The 19,073-nt window shown below is 45.8% G+C and overlaps 1 protein-coding gene across 3 annotated transcripts in view; it reads right to left on the reverse strand.

The window, feature by feature from the left end:
• Ica1 (islet cell autoantigen 1) overlaps nt 1-19,073 on the reverse strand; it is a 142,325-nt gene that overhangs the window by 1,100 nt on the left and 122,152 nt on the right. For all 3 annotated transcript variants that reach the window (XM_029535461.1, XM_021190440.1, XM_029535462.1), the window contains exon 13: nt 11,872-12,141. In XM_029535461.1, the coding sequence (XP_029391321.1) occupies nt 11,872-12,141 (270 nt within the window). The remainder of the gene's footprint in view (nt 1-11,871; nt 12,142-19,073) is intronic.

Below are 19,073 nucleotides of genomic sequence, written 5' to 3' on the forward strand. Positions count from 1 at the left end.
CCTTCCCTTCCCCCTTCCCTTCCCTTCTCCCTTCCCTTCCCTTCTCCCTTCCCTTCTCCCTTCCCTTCTCCCTTCCCTTCTCCCTTCCCTTCCCTTCCCTTCCCTTCATGGGCTTGAAATCCCGCCCCCGTTCAGCCTCACTACAGCTCTTCCTTCTACTTCTGTTTCCTCCACCCTAACTCCCCCCCAAACCATGATTAGACAGCCAAAGTGTCTTCCAGATGAGGAGAGAATTTTCAAAGGAGCGCCTCATGCCAGTGATTTATAAATGAGCTGGGACTCTTTCCTATAAATCATTCCACGTGAGTATCTACTTCACTGGCTTGATAATCCATGCCTCGCCTCCTTCCCAACAGGTGGAGATGTCAGAAGCATAAATAAATGTCTTTCTATTAGGGGACCCTTCTAGCAGGGAGCAGCTAGGAATGTGCTTGCCATCTGGCTGAAAAGTCTCTCAAAACTGGCTAGAGTGAAGACACGGAATGGGATGGGAGTTACGTAAATTCTCTTTGATCCTTTCTCTAAATGACATCGAACAGTTAAGAGAGTGAACAAAGCACTTCATGCTTTCGGTTCATCTCCCTATTTCTCAGCATAATACCCAATAGGTGCATTACTTTGTAATGACAGAGTCTATGTATGTATTATGTCATAAAATATGAGATACAACTCGTACACACAGGAACAGCTAGTAATGGCAAGACTAATCTAATCTGAACAGTCTCCAAAGAGTAATCCTAATAAGTTATTACTATAGGTAACCTTGATTGAATTCTATATGGGTTGCCCTTATAACCCCTAGCTTATATCGATTTGACATCCTGAGACCAGCGAGAATCACAAGCCATCATGATGGAGGTCATATGAGGATACTAAATGGGACAAGACTGATAGAGATAGATTCGTTTATCTCAGTTCTTGATAGACAGTGTAACGCTATCTTAAAGAAGTCCCCAGTGAAAATATGTCACACACTTACTTCCCTTTCCTCCTAACCTCGTGCAGAGGTCTGAGAGGGCCCCTCTCATCAGAGACTTGCAGTTAAGAGCTAAGCCAGCTGACTGCACTTTGAGGAGACCGACCCTCAGATCCGCCAGGTCTCCACTAGGAGTAAAACCAGGTGTAAATTATTTGCACAGCACTTAAAAGAGCATCATAGGAACATCAGAGGAACACTTTCTGATGATAATGAGACAGCCGTTTCCTCTAATGTCCTGTGGTCAAAAGGAGAGGGGGTGATGACCAAAGCAACAGAGATAAAGCTGGGACTGAACATGAGATCTCCTGCCCAGCAGATGCGCACTTCAGGGGCCTGTTCCAAAACAGAACAGATCTCCTGAGCTTAAAAGGACCTCATTTGACACCTAAGAAGTCCAGCCTAATATTCAAGACCAAAGTACATTAGATCTAACTAGAACTGTCACCCCACCCCTACCAGCTGGGCACATATATGGTTTCTGCCCGTGGTGGCCTCCAGCAGCGGATGGTGTGACAAGATCTTTCTCCTATCTTTCCCAGACTGGGAAAAACTGGCAGAACAGTAGAAGCATCAGATCATATCTAACTGAACTACATGGCCAACTAAGGAAGACAGTGGATTTTAAAAAGCAACCAAGAAGCTGCTGTATCAAAGCACTGTTTTACCTTTCATGTTTTATACCCATTTTCTTGTGGAGCATGGTGACTTCATGACCACACCCAAAACCATCAGGAAATCAAGATCTATGGTTTCCTGTCTCAAAAGGGGAAGGCTTAAAACTGAATACCAATAACACAGCAATAAAACTAAGTAACCACACATCTCTACCGAGAAGGCCACATGCATCTCTTCCCCGTATGCTGGGAAGTTGAAATAAATAGCAGTCCATCCCAAAAGATGAAAGTGAAGAGCCTGTTAATGTTAACTTTATGCCATACTTTACAATGTCACTTGACTTGGGTGACCCAGCATTCTGTCATAACCCTGTGGCCTGCCTGAAGAGCATGACCAGAGGCCTTTAGCCCTCTTGTTTTATGGAGGCATGTTCTTTTGTTTCCCAAAATATTTACTGTTCGTCCTGGAAATTTTGGCATGGCTCATCCTTAACTTACCATACACATCTTTAAGCCTCTGCTTTAGTTCTTTGTGTATGAAGTTCTGTCTTCTGAAAAAGGTATGCAAGTTTTCCTTCAGAGCACTGAGCACGTAGCTGTTTGCTGATGAAACCCATTGCTGGGCATCATGGTAAAATGTTGACCACCAACAGGGCATCCCAATGGGATCCTTATGCTTAAAACTCTGTCCTTTTACTGCGATGTTCTTGATTAGTGTTTTGTATGTTTTTGTAAATAATAATTTAGTCCCAGTAACGCCCTTGAGAGAGACCACGTTTGGATTGCAGAGTTCAGATGGGTCCGGGAATAGTTTCTTGAGGAAGAATGTCACACTGTGTATGCTACAAAAATTAAACACCGTTTGTTTAGCTTGCTACTCTAACGTCCACACATTCTAGTGGACTCAATTATAGAGTTATACTATTTTTAACTGTTTGTATTTTTGCTATATTTATTGTCAGGAACCCTTGAAGCTATGGGTCATGTATTATATTAGTTCATTCTTGTATCATTCAGGACACTTGACTGGCACACAGTGGGGGTTTATACATAAGACTCCTGAATTAAGACAAACTATTAAAACTCCCCTTTAAATGGCAAGAAGCACACTCTTGGTGTGCTTCATCTTCAATGGCAACACTATTCTTGGCAGCCCATATGGTTCCTAATATTCACTGGCTAGATGAACTTCATTTTAGATGAGCAGTGCACAGACTTAATAATGAAGACTAATAAGTCATGAAACAGATGACCTGTGACCTATTTCCTCGGTATAAACCAACTGAAAACAGAAAGGATTTTCAAATGACTCACTGAAATGTTGCTTAAACATACACAGGGTAAGTCATAAGCAACCGGAAGCTTCAGACGTCAAGGGAGCCTTCTGAGATGCTGGAATTCACACTTCACTGTATGTATTTATGAGAAATCCTTAACCTGTTCACTTACAGCGAGTGAATTTTACGGCATGTAAACTATACTTCAATAAAAACAATCTTAAATGACCAGTAGTCGGTGTGATCCAGGAATAACAAAACCTCCCGAGTTCCTAGAAAACTGGCTCTTAACCATTTTCCTCTTAGACCCAAATCACATAAAAGCAGTAAATGTGGAAAGTCAAGGCTGTGGTGCAAATGTGCACCCAACAGTGCCAGTCAGAGGAAAAGCTGAAAGGAGTCCTTCCTTGTCCCCCCATACCTGCCCACCGGCACTGTGCCTCCTTCCCTCCGATCCTGCAGCCTGCCTTCTGGAAGCACATCAGCTGTAAGCTGGTTAGGGATGCTGACTGAGAAAAATGGAATTCTTGAGACCAGTGTTGGTTTAGGGGACAGTGTCTTGGATTGCCTGTTGGCTGGCTGCATCAACATGTTGGTTAGGTGGACTGGACTGGATCAGGATACTTTCAAAAGCAAAGGGCCTACTCAGGACACCATCTTCCTAGGCAGTCATGAGAAACTGTGTAGCTTTAGGTTCTTGGGTCTCATGCTTTAGGCTCTTGCTCTCTGACTGAGTTCTTGGAGATGCTACTCCTAGAGAGAGAGCCTGCATCAACTCGGGAGGAATCTTGTGAGGAGTGAATTCCAAAGTCGACGCTGCTATTTGATAGTAGAAACTCAACAAGACATTGCTTCTTGCTTCCTTCCAAACCATGCGCGATACCCATTTCCAAGCACAGCTATCAAGAACACTGGATGAAAACACGTATTCAACTCACTGCGTTTTTTTCAGAGTACAGAATGGCGTGCGCTCTGCAGCCCTCTAATGTGGAGCTTGCCTCCTTTTCTATGACCTGCCACTTGGAAACTTACAAAGGGACTCTTTGTATCAAGAAAAGTGCCAGAAATCAAAACTGCATTTTCTCTTTACTGGAAGATCTGTTTGAGTTACAAGTACGACTGTGTGAAGGATGTGGACACGTGCAGGTGAGTGTAGAGGCCATGGAGGCCAGAGGCATCAGGTCCCCCTTGTAACTGGAGTCACAGGTGGTTTTGAGCTGCTTAAGGTGGGGGCTGGGAACTGAGCTTAGGCCTTCTGCAAGAGCAATACTGCTCCTAATGGGGACTCCATCTCTTCAGCATGATGAATTGTATTTTTCAAGCATATTCATGCAAAGGGATGATGGAGCAAGATTTCTTTATAAAGGAAAATTGTATTTATTTTCTTTTTGGAGGTGCTGGGAATCACACTCAGGGTACAGTGCATGCTAGACAAATGCTCTTATCATTGAACCAGACCCCCCCAGCCTACAACTGTCATCCAGCTGAATGCTTCTGTAACTAGGGACTATTTGGTATAGCTTAGCTCCAGTCAGAAGCTCCACAAGAGCACTGAGAATCCACAAAAGGAGGCTTTCTCACCTCCGAGGACATACATGAAAGGGCAAAGAACTTGAGGCCATCTCTTCTTTGGAAGCTGAGATGGTGGGGTAGGAGTGTCTTCCTCAGCAGCTTAACATATGGACATCCCGACTCCTCCTCCCCAAGCTATGCACATTTAATGGCCTGCATGGAGAGTCTCATTCACTTCTTACCGTCCATCTACCAGCTCGAACATGGGCACAAGGGGATAAAATGGCACTGATGTGGTAGGTAACAGCTACTGAACAAATCCCTAAACTCAACGGCAATCCCAGCCTCCTCCATATCTCTCTGGAAATTATTTAGGGGAAGGGGGCTATGAGGATAATTATGGTGGGATGACAACCAGATTTCGAATGTCTTGCCTTCTGTCAGGAGACACTGCTATTGAGAAAGAACTGAGTGTTGCTAATATTCCAGTAATTGTCATCAACTGTTCCCTAGCCAGTGGTAGTTGGCAGCGGCATTCTTAACACATAGGTGTGGCTAGAAAGATGTCTCCCTACGTCAAGGGAAATTCTTTTAAGAGAGGGGTAGTGAAGGGTGGAGGCAGGAGGGGCACCCCAAGCTCAAGAACAAACTGCCAACTCTGGGCTCCTCTGACATGTCAATGTGCTACCCATCTGCAGAAAACGCACATGAAAAGTTTGCTAGAGCAGCCCTGCTCCCTTTGTGTACACATAGGGAAATACCAAGGAGCCAGAACTAATACTGCCCAGCAAGGAGAGCAAGCAGAGCCAAAGCACATGGGCCAGAAAATGCTTTGCTATGATTGTGTCTTACCACTTAAAGCACAGGGCCCTAGGCAGGGTTGCTATCATCTCAGCCTGGGGGGCCTGTGTGTGTGTGTGTGTGTGTGTGTGTGTGTGTGTCTATGAAAAACAAAGGAGGAACACATCAACGGTGGCCATGATTCCTCAGGTCCATTGAACACCTGCAAGGGATGTGGAAGATTCCTGTCTCACTGGGCTTCGGTGTAAGTGAACTGGGATCTTGTATGTAAAGCCAAGTGGTAGGGAAGCTAGGGAGTAGGCTCTCAGGAAAGCTCTCAGGTTTGCTGTATACCCCAGTATACCCTAGGAGTTAACCCTGAAGTGTTATATGCAGGGTTCACATCTTAGGCTTGCCACCCTTTAACCTGCTGTCACGCCATTTGTCAACTGCTCTCACTCTTGCCTGCCATCCAGCCATTCAGCCATCCACCCCCTCCCATCCATCCATCCTTCATACAAAGTACATTTTAAACATCCACTGCATTCTAGGCATTGAGCTATGATCTGAAAATATGGCGAGCCACACAACTGTAGATCCTGTTTCTATGACAACCCAAGGAAGAGACGGAAATGAAATCAGTTTTCCCATAAGGCGAGGTAAGTACAGGGTGTAATGGAAGTGTGGAGTAGAAAACAGCTAATGCAGATTGCTGGGGTGTAGACAGCATGCTCTAAGCATAAGTACAGGGTGTAAGGGAAGTGTGGAGTAGAAAACAGCTAATGCAGATTGCTGGGCTGTAGACAGCATGCTCTAAGCAGAACGTGCCAAAGTCTTGCTGGTGGAAAGATCTGGGGGCACTAAAGTTTAGCATGGCTAGAGTCCAGTGGATGGGTGAATATGATTCACTGTATAGTGGTGTGTGTCTGTAATCCCAGCACTCGAGCGGCTGAAGCAGGAGGACGGCTGAAAGTTTGAGGCTAGCCATAGCTACCTAGTGAGTTCCAGAATAGCTTGGTTCATATTTCAACACCACCATCTAAAACAAAAGAATACTGGTTTGTTGGTACAGTTATGTCATTGAGTCGTGCAAAGCAAAGGTGTGGGAGTTGTGGGCAGCCATGAAACTAGGGCTTGGTACTAAAGTGCCTTGTAAACCAAGCTGAGAATTTAGCCCTCACTACCGTGGTGGAAAGTGTGGGAACTTGGCAAAACACGACCTTTTGAGGCTCCTGGATTTCCTCATCTACAGAGTGGGTAGAGGAATTGGTTGTGAAGGATCCTTCTGTGTACCAGAGGCATTGGAAGCCTGCAGCTTCTAAGTTCTGCCTTGCAAATGTTGCTCAGCAGGCCCCCAAAGCTCTGCAGCAGGGAGGGGAGCTGGCGTTCCTATTGGCACAAGCAAAGTGCTCTCTCTGTGCTCATCCCATAAATACACGCGGCTCTCTTTCCCTTGACACTTTGCCATCGAGGACTGGAAATGTCAGTTACCTGGCACCACGCTAACCCGGGAGTGGAAAGAGATGAGGTCAGCCTGAGGTTTGTTTGAGATAACCCAAACCTAAAACCCACCCAGATGGCAAGAGCGTCTAAGAGCCGGGCAAAATGAACAAACAACCCTGCAAGAACACGAGTCTCTGTAATTCTGTGAATCTGTCACAGGAGTTCCAGCTTTTGTGTGTAGAATCTTGAGCTGAAAGATCTGGAGCACTTATTTTTGAGCAGCTGGTAATCTTTCCTGTATCAGTCTACTTTTAAATTAAAGAATTTAATGTTGGGAAGGACATGGGCTGTGAAGCTTCAAGCCTTCCTCAGTGTCTTCTTGCTGGGTGTTCTCTGACTGGTTCACCCTACTTCTATTTAGAAGCTCCAGGAAGGCTTAATTTTTCTCATCACTCACGGGTACAGGAAGTGCTAGCCACATATGCCGGTTAGTTTCTGTCAACTTAACACAGACTAGAGTCATCTAGGAAGAGGGCCCCTTAGAGCTGAGGAATTACCACTGTAAGAGTGACTTGTGGGGTTGCCAATGGGGAAATTTTCTTGATTGGTGATGGATGTGAGAGGAACCAGCTCACTGTGGGTGATGCCACTCCAGGGCAGGTGGTCCTGGCTGTTAGAAGCAAGCAAACTGAGAGAGCCTTAGGGAGCAAGCTGGGGAGCAGCGCTCTATGACTCTGCCTCCAGGTTCCTGCTGGAGTTCTTGCCATGACTCTCCTCAGTAATGGACTGGGAGGTGGATGTGTGCAATGAACTAAACCCTTCCATGCACAAGTGGCTTTTCATTATGGGTTTTATTTCCCAGCAACAGAAGCCAAGCTAGCAGAATCCTTCCTCAGGCCAATATGTTCACAAACTCTGAGAAATCCCATTAATTCCACTGAATTTTAAAATGACTTGATCAGACCTGTAATTTTTGTTGTGAACTCCTACAGCTTTTACTAAGAAGGAAGGAAGGAAGGAAGGAAGGAAGGAAGGAAGGAAGGAAGGAAGGAAGGAAGGAAGGAAGGAAGGAGCAGGCGGACAGGCAGGCAGGCAGGCAGGAACACTTGTTTCCTTTTCTTTCTTTTTCTTTTTTAAAGACTTATTTATTTTATGTATATGAGTACACTAGAGCTGTACAGATATGGTTGTGAGCCTTCATGTGGTTGTTGGGAATTGAATTTAGGACCTCTGGTCAACCCTGCTCGCTCAGGCCCAAAGATTTATTTATTATTATAAGTAAGTACACTGTAGCTGTCTTCAGATTCACCAGAAGAGAGTGTCAGATCTCATTACGGGTGGTTGTGAGCCACCATGTGGTTGCTGGGATTTGAACTCAGGACCTTCGGAAGAGCAGTCAGTGCTCTTACCCACTGAGCCATCTTGCCAGCCCCAGTAGGAGCTCACTCTTTCACTTTTCTTTGTAGTCTCCCTGAAGGTGTCTCAGCCAGACAATGGTGCTTTCTTGTTCAAGAGTCATCTATAAAGACCCAATTTCAAATTATTCTACTCTTTATGATCATTCAATTTTGTTAGACAAGAACCCTGTCTCTCTATACCCCCATTCGTCCTGTTGTCTGCACTGGTGTCTTCATTCCTGTGTGGACCCACAGCCAGGTTGATCACTATAAACCTAAGCCCCAATTCCCAAGCAGCAGATGCCCGGAGGGTCTGTGGGATCTTGTTATCAGACATGGCGCTGAAGGGTCACAGAAGTCCTGGTGGTAGGCATGGGCTCCCTAGTTTCAAAGCTGCCTTTACCAAGAGTGTGACCTTAAGCCAACAAACTGCTTGCCTCTTTGGTTTTTCTCATCTCTAAAGTGTAGATGATAACAGTGCGTGCCCGGGAAGCAGCAGATTAAAAGGATAAGTTGACACAGGAAAAGAGAGACCACAGTGTTTGGCACCCAGCATGTGCTGTCTTGAACACAGGGTGATGAAACCTTACAGTCTGTGGCTGCTAGATTCACAGAATTACTAGATTTTATACCTTAGCCTCTCAGAGATGGGAACCAACCCACAGATCAGATTCTGCTGGGATAATAAGCCTAGACCAATATCTCCCTTACTAAATATAAAGTAATAACTCAGAGAGCTGCAGAGAGATTCACCACTACCTACCCCATGGTGGGGAAGAAGAGGGTGACTACAAAAGAAAGCTGGGCTCAACTCCCTGCCACCTAGAGCCACTGAGCCAATATACCAACAAGTCTCACCTCCCCGTGTTTAGTTTAGTTTCTTAATTATTTCAGTTGTTACTGAATTTAGGTTTTGACACGATCTGGTTAACCAAAGGAATCCATTTTAATACAATGAGGCCAGGGTTTAACAGTCATTATTAAACTCTTATTTACATATAACTACTCATGCATATTAGATGGATTTTCTATTCACCCATGAGTGCAGTGAAAACAAAATCTTAGGCTAACATTCATGCTTTCTTATTTGGGGGATGAGAGGAATTCTGACAGAAGCCTACAAAGTGCTCAGCCGCTAAAACAAACAGCTGTCCTGGTATCTGCCCTGAATCAGGGCAGCCCTGGACAACATGAAAGCTGTTCCCACTGAGATTCTGGAGCTGTGGTGGACAAGGAGTAGGGTGGCTTTATTTTTCAACCACACAGACATTTTTTTCCCCTTAATATTTCAAATCCTCTAAATGGCATTCTGTTGGGAGCCATTCACACGCAGAGGAAGCTCCAGAATCACAGAGAAACCTTAGCATGAGCCTTGCTAGAAGCCCAGAAGAAGAAGAGACTAACAACCCAAATGACATTAAAGAGGCAGAGCCGATCATGCTGTTTGGTGGCTCAACATGGCTGCTGAGAGGAGACTGGAGATTTGCCCTGGGGTATGCAAAGCCCCATGTAGCCTGGCTTCTTTGGGCATATATGGCCCAGTCTATACCGTGGTCTGGCTTTGTGGTCTTGGAGCATCTCTCCACTTCTTCATTCCACTCCCTTTTGCTCAGTCAGCTCCAAGAAGTGTTCATCCTGCAGACCTTGTTCCTGCTGTGTATGTTTTGACCTGATAGGGTCAATGCAGGTTGTCTCCTCTGCTCATGTGACTGATTCTCATCCTTGGCAAGGCTTGCCATCCTACAACACTGGCTTCCCTAGCTCTGCCGCCCCTGCCTGTCACAGATCACTCCCTGGCCAGCCAACTGTGTTTACGTTCTCATTACTTACTGTGCATCATTTCTTAGGTTCATTGTTCCCCATTTCCTCCCCCATTAGAAAATGGGTTCCAGGAAGGCAGAGAGCTTGGCCTGCTGTGCTCACAGACACATTTCTCGTGCTTGTCACAAAGGGGGACCCCGGAAGAAGCTTGCTAATGAGAGAGTACCTTGCTCAAGCATAAGGATGGGAACAGCAACTGAGACTGTTTGCCTCTCTTTGTGCAACCTCTTTCCCGGTCCAGGTCACACCCTGCATTTCTCTCTTCCTGTCAGGATACCTCCCTCCGCTTGTCCCACATGTGATTTGGTACCTTCTCAGACTTGGTGCAAGGCTGACAGTGCAAAGCCCACAGTCACCATCTTCTTACAGCTCTTGGGTTCTCTCTGACCAGAGCTCTTCACACATTTGTCTGTCCAGGAAGAGGCTATGGGACCCTGCTTTCTCACTCTGGCAGGAACTGTCAGCCGCTATGGCTCCCTGTAGCAGCAGGGCACATGCAGTAGAGCGAGGGGGGGCTGGGGGCGTGGGAGAGAGGGGCTGGTAAGGATCATTCTGTAGTACAGCTGGAGGGACTATAGAACCTCACAGAGGTAGGATGAAGATCTGGTCTCTGAAGTTTCCCACACCTGTCAGGTCCTCCCCTCCAAGAAGGTTGGGCTAGACATGCCGAGAGCTGGCAGGCTTGCCCACTCGGCTTCACCCAGTGAAGGAGAAGGCGAAGCCAGAAGCAGAACACAGTGAGCAGAAGCAGACTTCTAGCTTTCTCTCTATCCCTGCAATCTCCAATCTCACAACAGCTAACATGTGAGACGGCTGCAAAACAGGATTTACAGAGAAAGTAAAAGAGAAAGGCAGTTCATTTAAAAAAAAAAGGGGGGGGACTTTTTCATCTTGTCCCTCCAGGTCCCATATAAATGATCTCATTTCCAAAGAGCTACGGTTGTAATAGCTCATAATTACTTAATCATTCCCCCTCTGCCAGTTGCTCCCCACTTTCAGTGCCAGGTAAACATGGTGTTTATTAAGGAGAGAGCGTAAGTTCTTGGAAAAACCAAAACAATTTGAACCTGTCTTAGCAGTAGTCATTCCTATCTTGGTTTATGTAGCATGAGAGGAAAGAAAAAAAAAAAAATCCCAACAGAAGCAAACGATTTCCTTCTCAAGACCAGTTTTGAAAGTCCCCAGGCTTCGCCATCAAGCTTGTTTTTGTACTTTGAATCACTGCGTGGGGGTGGGAGTGGGCACACCAGCAATGCTCAACCAGCATTGGCCTGACGCTCAGGCCTGGCGCACCCTGAACCCTTGTGAGTGAAGAAGACTTTGGTCAGGGTGGAAGCCCTGCCTGTTCTGGCGCTGCGATGGGGACTTACTTTGTAAGCTGTAGTCAGAATAGGAACTGCTGAATTGGGGCATACCAATGTGACACAGGGACGGGCCAAGGTGTAGCTGGAGGAAGAGCCAGTACACTACATGATGGAGACAAAGTTTAAAGGTCCAGCGGGATATGCCGCTTAGAACCTAAAAACGAGGGCATGCGTGCAGGCGTGCGGGCGGTCCATCTCATGGATATGCATGGCAGGCACAGCCAGTCAGTTTGAAAACCACAGGGTTGTAACTGTGAAGGTATGGTCCTCTCATGCATGTCACCCTGCTTGTTCTGAGGCTGTGAGAGGGATTTACCTTGTATGCGGCTGTCAGAAGCATACAACTTAAATCCAAGTGGGACAGTCAGATCCAGGACCCCCCCTTACTCTCCTAAGAAAGTCCTGAGAGAGGGGAAATGATTAGAAAGAACTGATCTTTAGTCTGACACTACATCTTAAAGTTGGGGTGTGATTTGGAGATTTCAGCTAAAAAGTCGCTGGATATAGTAATAATAATAATAATAATAATAATAACAAATACTTATACTACTAATAAAATAGATACTGGTTATAAAGTAAAAGTAGAGAATGCATACACAGACAAAAATAGTTCTGTATTAAAGGGGCAGGGGATGAATGAACAGGTAAAACAATAAAAGTGTTTCTAGTCACTGTAGTACCTACCTTGCAGAGAGGCCTGGAGATCTTTCATATTTTGGTCTAAAAGCTGTGAGGGAAGGAATCCGGAGCCTATCTGGGGCTTGGGGTCTGGCTCTCCCTGGGCCCCCATGGGTGCTGGCTCCTTCAGCTGGTCATCTCCAAACACCGCAGCCCACTCTCTGCTGAACTCCCCCTCATCCAGGCAGGAAGTGCTGAAGATCTCGTTCAACAGCAAGAGGTCATCCTTGTCCCCGCTTTCAGGTTCTGGGGTCCCTGCCGTGGGACCCAGGCAAGCTGGTGGAGGGAACAGAGCACAGAGCACATGACTTCCAAGGGCCCTGAGTCTCAAGAGCAGCTGTGGGGGGGGAGTGGGGGATGGGGTGGGGGGGGTGAGGGGTGGGGTGTGGGGTAGGGGGGTGTAGGTGGGGTGGGGGGTGGGAGCTGACTGGGACAAACTGAACGATGGCTAGATTTAAGAAATGGAAACTAGACTAGAAATTTGTCCCGTGACACCCTTTATTAACAGGTTTCAGAAATATATTTTAAGTTTTATGTTCCCTTGTCCCCTTCCTTCCAAAGCAAATAAAGCTTTTGAGCATTACTAGAATTGCACTGGGATATTTTCCACAAAGTCTGGGGTTTGGGCTTTTCCTTAACATTAAAGCAGATCTGACAAAAATGCTCCCAGGTCTGAAACGAAGCCAGGACTGGAAGCTGCCGGAGATCTTAGTTTCTTGTCTGTAAGCCTTCCCGAATCTTCCCACACAAGCCCTCAATCCACACTGCCTGGGCTGGAGCAGCAAGCACTCCCTGTGGCAGCCTGTCTTGCCACCCAAGCTGGGGAGAAACCTCACCACACCCTGGCCCGAGGAGCATGACAGGAGGCGCATCAATGCCCCGCCTGCCTGCCCGAGAAGGATGTTTGCAGTAAAGGCTGCAAGAAGCAAAGGAAAGGTGGATCTGGCTTGCCTCTGAGTAGCAGCCAGAGAAGTGACAGGGAAGGAGCTGGTAAGCCAAGGTCTGACACACAGGGTTCCCTTCATGGGCCTCAGACATTAGTACTAGAAGGTCGTAACAAGCCATAGTCCGGAGGGGAGTTCAGGCCTAACCTACCTTCAGCAGACCGTGGCCCTCTGCTGCTCAGATAGTCATCCTTGAGGCTGTGTAGTGGAAGGGAGGGCCAGCTTGAATTGTCAGGAATCTGGGAATACTGTATCAGAGTCATGAGGCCAGCTGACTTTAAAATGAGTAACCAGACACTGAACACTATAAGGAGAATAGGGCTATGGGTCTCATAAATCCTATGCAAAGCTCTTTCATTGAGTTTTTCTGCCTATTTTAAGAACAAAGAGCAGAGGGAAGTATTACATGTTGCTTTTGTTTATGGAATTTAATTGCCACGTGCAAACTACAAACATTATTAGAAGCCAGGAAACTCGTCACGGTTCCCATGTTTTTCTGAGGAACATTGAAATTCTGAAGATCATGATGTACATGGCTATCAGGATTTCCTTAAATATATTCATATATTTGATGATTAGTCGTTAAGGTTATTGGTGCTTCCAAACCCAGATACTTGCTGCACATGCCAGCAAGATTGTGCTGAAGGGACCCTGATATAGCAGCCTCTTGTGAGGCTATGCCAGTGCCTGGCAAACACAGAAGTGGATGCTCACAGTCAGCTATTGGATGGAACACAGGGCCCCCAATGGAGGAGCTAGAGAAAGTACCCAAGGAGTTGAAGGGGGNTGCAACCCTGTAGGTGGAACAACAATATGAACTAACCAGTACCCCCTGAGCTCGTGTCTCTAGCTGCATAGGTAGCAGAAAATGGCCTAATCGGCCATCATTGGGAAGAGAGGCCCCTTGGTCTTGTAAACTTTATATGACCCAGCACAGGGGAAGGCCAGGGCTAAGAAGTGGGAGTGGGTGGGTAGGGGAGCAGGGACAGGGGGAGGGTATGGGGAACTTTCGGGATAGCATTTGAAATGAAAATAAAGAAAACAATAATAATTAAAAAAAAGGTTATTGGTGCTTAAGTAAAGCCTCTCTGGGTTCTTTTGCCGAGTCTATTTATGCCTACATGTTACATAAAAATATAGAGATTAAGGGTTGTTTCGTTTTTTTTTTGTTTTGTTTTGTTTTTTGTTTTTTTTTTTTAAACTCAACAAACTGGCTATAAATCAGGGAGGAAGAAATCTAGTAGCTCCCATCGCTGTGGTTTTAAAATAGTAGCAAAACATCACTTCAATCAGACAACTGTCTAATTTAAGCATTTTTTTATTGTTTACATTATCAAAGGCATTTTCAGTCTGTGGGCGTGCTTGGTGAAAAAGACAGCAACTTGGTTCTGTGATGAGGCTTCCCTGCTGGCTGCAGGGCCCCAGGCTGGGTGGCTAGGTAAGGAAGGCAGATGGTGGAGTGCAGGCTGCTTGCCTGCCTGCCGCCATACAGGAAGAAGTGGAGGGATAATACCCTCAATGTAGCAGATGTGTCCCCTAACACGTGCATTTTCATATGAATCCCCCCTTCTTTCAATCTCTCCCAGAATCACCTTCTTAAGTTGCGGTTACTTTTCAAAATCTCTGTACCTTCCTATTTTCTGGCGACACTGGAGTGCCCAAACCCTTCCTCCTGATTTCTTTCTGGCCTGGAGAAAACTGTATGATTGCTAAGCCAAACTCACTTCAGTGACACCTATTCATCTTTTCGTAATGCCTGGACAAGCCAGGTTTGGGGAGGGGGGGTCACTGTGGTGACTGGGTTGGCTATCCAGCAAAGATCACCACGAACAGCTGAACAGTGGATCACGGATGAGGAGTCCTCTGCACACAAGCAGACGACATAACGTATCTTTCTTGTTTACTGTCTAGGCTTCATGCTATAGCACTGAGACACTCGTGCCTTCTGCTAACTTAGCAACTCTTCCTGTTCCTGCAGGTTCTTTTTCTCTTGAGAAGCACTTTCTGTGATCCTGGTGGCATGCCCATAGGAGACTTCATCACCCTTCACTCTGCATGTGGTTGGGCAGGTTCAAGTTCTGTCTCTGTCCCTGTCTCTCTCTCTCTCCTCTCTCTGTCTCTCCTCTCTCTCCCTCTCCTCTTTCCTCTCTCCTCTCTCTCTCTCTCTCTCTCTCTCTCTCTCTCTCTCTCTGTTAGGCCACAGTAACAGACTCGTGCTGAAGGCGGAAGGTGTACTTGCTATATGGAAACAGGATGGAAAAAGCCCCATCTCTTCTTTGAGAGTTTCAGATCCCAAAGATATAAATCTGAGGCTGTTAGTGAAAATAAAGTCAACACACAAAGGGAAACAACTGAAAATAGCTGGAGAGGGAATTTAGACGGCACTCAGACAGCTCCTGGGGGAGCCTCGCTTGAGCCAATGTACTACTCTGTCCTCAGTTACATGGATGGGTGCATTTAAGCAAAATTCTCAACCTAACCTGCTTCAACATGAACTCTACCCTCATGACCAAAGAATTCTAACACTAGACCCTATCAAACACAAGCATTCTAGTCACAAAAGTGAGCAAGCACTCTCCGGAGTCCGTTATGAACTCAGATTTTGTTTCTGCTGAGGTGTGCCATTAAGTGTGGCCTACTATTGAGCACTCTGCTTATTTATTCACCTTAAAATGTATTATCACAGAGTTGTGAATTAAAGAAAAATAATCACCACACGCTGGCTCTTTAATAATAAGGCAGGCTACACGGTGAACTGTGCTCTGGAAAGGGAACTTATTTAGGTAGCTGAAAGCAAGGAAACTGGTACTGACTTGAACCATAAAACACAGAAACCTCCCAATTATTACACCAATAATTAAGATGTCTGAAATTACTATGCATAACTTGTGAGAGCAACTTAATTACAAGTCAAATGGCCAGGTTCAGGTCCGTAACCAGACAAGCCACGACTTGTGAAGTAGCGCTTGTCAGTGGGCTCTGGAGGGTGAGTGAGCGCTGGCTTTGAAATCAGCCACTTCAGTGAGACAAAGACAACATGAAGAGATGGGATAACATCCTCCTCTGGGAGAAGCCTCTTCAGAGCCTCCACCCAGGCAGGCAGACAAATAAAGGTTGCTACTGAGTTGGGGGTCACAACTTCCTTTGGCTTAGAGTCTCCAAATACCTGCCTTCGATCCAGGAGTTCTCCATCTCCTGACCACACATTCTTATCCATCCTTTGTGGTGGGCACACTGGGGAGGCAGCCGCCGCTCCAGGAGGGGACCACCTAAATTGCACCTTTGCTGAGGCCAACTGGGAGATCAAGGCTTATTCAAAAACCTCACAAATGCTCCTTCAGATAGTGTAAAGTAGCGGCTTTACAGGGTAGCTCTCCCAATGGTGGCATACAGGAGCTCTGCACGCACGCGCACGCTCAGCCAGAGCTGAAGTGGGCGAGGCCGCCTAGCAACACTGCCTCCTGCGAAGCCCAGAGCTTAGCCAAGGTGCCATGTTTGATGCTGCTGTCATGTCTAGGGACTTTTTGTTTTGTTTTGTTTTTTTCTTCAATGGAAACAAACGAAACCAAAAACACACATATATTGTTTTAAATCAAGAAGATCTTACAAACTATTTCCTTGAACTTATTTTACAGAGGAAGAAAAATAGACCCAAGTTAGATTACCTGTCCAAGGTCATGTGATTACCTGTCCAAGGTCATGTGATTTCTTCGTTACAGAGAGTCTGGCTTAGGAGCTTTCACTCCTGAGTCCGAGCTTCCTCTCTGTGTAACCCTGCCTTTCCTTCAGAACGAGGAGAGGTATTTTTGTGTGTGCTGCTAGAGAATGAACTGAGACCTTACACACAAACTCCGGAAGAAGCTCTGTGAAGGGGCGAGGCTTTCTAAGGCCAGAGGGCTCCTCGAAGTACCATGCCTGTCGAAGAGACAGGCAGAGTGTCCAAAATGGCAGAAACACTCCGTAGGCCTGCCTTGCTCAACACCCAGATCTAAGAAGCCTGGGCCCTAGGAAGACATTCCCTAGAAGAACTGGTCCTGAGCCCATGAGTTCTAGCTTGTAAAAGCTCAAAGGTAGAGGAAACTCAAGCTCAGGCAGAGCGTGGAAAAACGGGTGACGGCCCATGCAGATAGTACTTTTGAAATCATATTGAGTTTCATGACCTCAGCATAAATTAGCAGCACAGAAGATGGGAACAGCTACCTAGACAGAAAATGAGAGCACAGGGCAGCGAGCAGATAAATGTCACATGATTTACCTTCGTCTGTGTGAAACAGGAAGGCTCACTTCTCTGGGTTTCTCCCCATTCCCCACACCCCACATAATGACTAATCTTAAAGGCCACAGGCCTGCAGGGCAGATGAAGCCCCAAACACCAGCACTACCCTCTTAGCACCCCAAAGACAGCGGGGAAGATGCTAGGAAACCACCTGACAAAAAAAAAAAAACGTCAAGCAGAAAAACATTTGTCAGGTTAACAAAGTGTTCTTGTTTGGAATTCAAGAAAGCTGCTTTGAGAAACCCCCTTCAGGTTTAAAATAATAATAAATAAGAATCCCAACTGATAGCGGCCCCGGGTGGGCATAAGGATCTGTATGTGCTCTGGAAAAAAAAAAAAAACCAAAAGAACGATCTAAGAATGCCAGACCCAAGTAAGCATTCACAAAAATACCTGATTGCTAAAACCCTACTCCAATCTCTCTTGATATAAAACATGAATCTTGGGGCTAGAACAGATCTTTTAAGAATCTATAGGAACAATCTCATATAGAGCACTCTACTACATGATTAAGAACATTTATTTTATAATTTACTTGGTTTCTTTAAGCAGAGTTCCATGTGGTCTCAGCTGGCTCAGACTTGTTATGCTGGCTTTGAACACATGAACTTTAATCCTCCACCTCCCAAGTGTTGGGATTACAGGAGTTCGCTGACACACTTCAGTATTACTATTGGGCTGGGGAGGGGGTGGATGGCTCAGTGGTAGAGCTCTGGTTTAGCATGTGTAAAGAGATAGGGTGTCATTTCATAGGGTGACCCACCAGCATATCCCAGCATACCGAAGGAAGAGTTTACATGAGCAGATAGGGAATTTAATACTTGGTCACCGTATGTCCGGAGGCAAAGCAAGCAGATCTCTCATTTGACTCTAAGGGTGACTGCAGGTGACCGACGGTTCAGTGACTCAGTGCCATAGGATAGCACATGATTTCTCTGGTCTAAAGGTTCTCTCCTAGAGCTCTGCTGGCTGCTGGATGAACCGATATCAGTATACTTGGCCAGTACACAGGAAGGCGAGCAGTATCAGTGGAAGACAACCATGTTTGTGAAATACGGGTAACAGTTTTGTTTTGCTTCTTAGTTAGCCGAGACCATGTGGATTTTCATAAAGGCTTGTTGATAAGATGTAGGCTAAGTTGAACTTATCTAAATTTCACTTGTTTTATACCACAGTTTTTGTCTGTGTTATGTTATTTTGGCAGGGGTTCGGGGTGTCCAGCTTGAGGAGCAAAAAGATTGATACATGTTATAATTAGTGAATGAAGGCTACATGTCACAGGTGGTCATATGGTGTCTTCAGAGCCACTTTCAAGAATCTCCAAATGCCACTAACTTGTTATTAAAATATTTTTATACGGTGTGGCCAAATATTGGTCTTCCATCACTTATCATTGAGTAGAAGAATGCAGAGCTACAGTTATAGCACCTAAGTCCTATTAAATCAGCCATTCTTGGATTAAGTGCCTTTTATTTCTTCTTTCTAGTGTTTTGCATATTGGGTCCAGCATTTTACTTCAGACCTTAGGCCATGAGGCAGTTTTGAAAGGGTATGCATTTCACAGTGAACAGATCAGTGGGCATTCTTTTCTTCAGTCCTTCTCCGGGTGTGTGTTGAGAGTAGCTTTATACACGTGGCTGTGGTTTCAGAGCTGATACCACCTACTCAGATGAACCCACAGCAGAGGCAGACAGTGGAGAGCATTACCCAGGCCCACCACAGGGCTCTGTGGGACATCAGTGATGAAGGAATAGGGTGGCTTATGTGAGACTGCCCTTGATCAGAGGAGCGATCTGTGACGCTATCTTTCTGCCTGACAACCTGTATATATATATATATATATATATATATATATATATATATATATATATATGAGGGAAGTGCACAAGATAACTTCCTCTTTAGAACTAAAAAGCAATGGGGCATGAGAGTTGCTTCCATTAATATGTCAATCTTCTTCCAAGAAAGCTTATGAATGCAAGCAGGTT

Source organism: Mus pahari, chromosome 2 (genome assembly GCF_900095145.1).
Source record: "Mus pahari chromosome 2, PAHARI_EIJ_v1.1, whole genome shotgun sequence".
Classification (NCBI taxonomy): domain Eukaryota; kingdom Metazoa; phylum Chordata; class Mammalia; order Rodentia; family Muridae; genus Mus; species Mus pahari.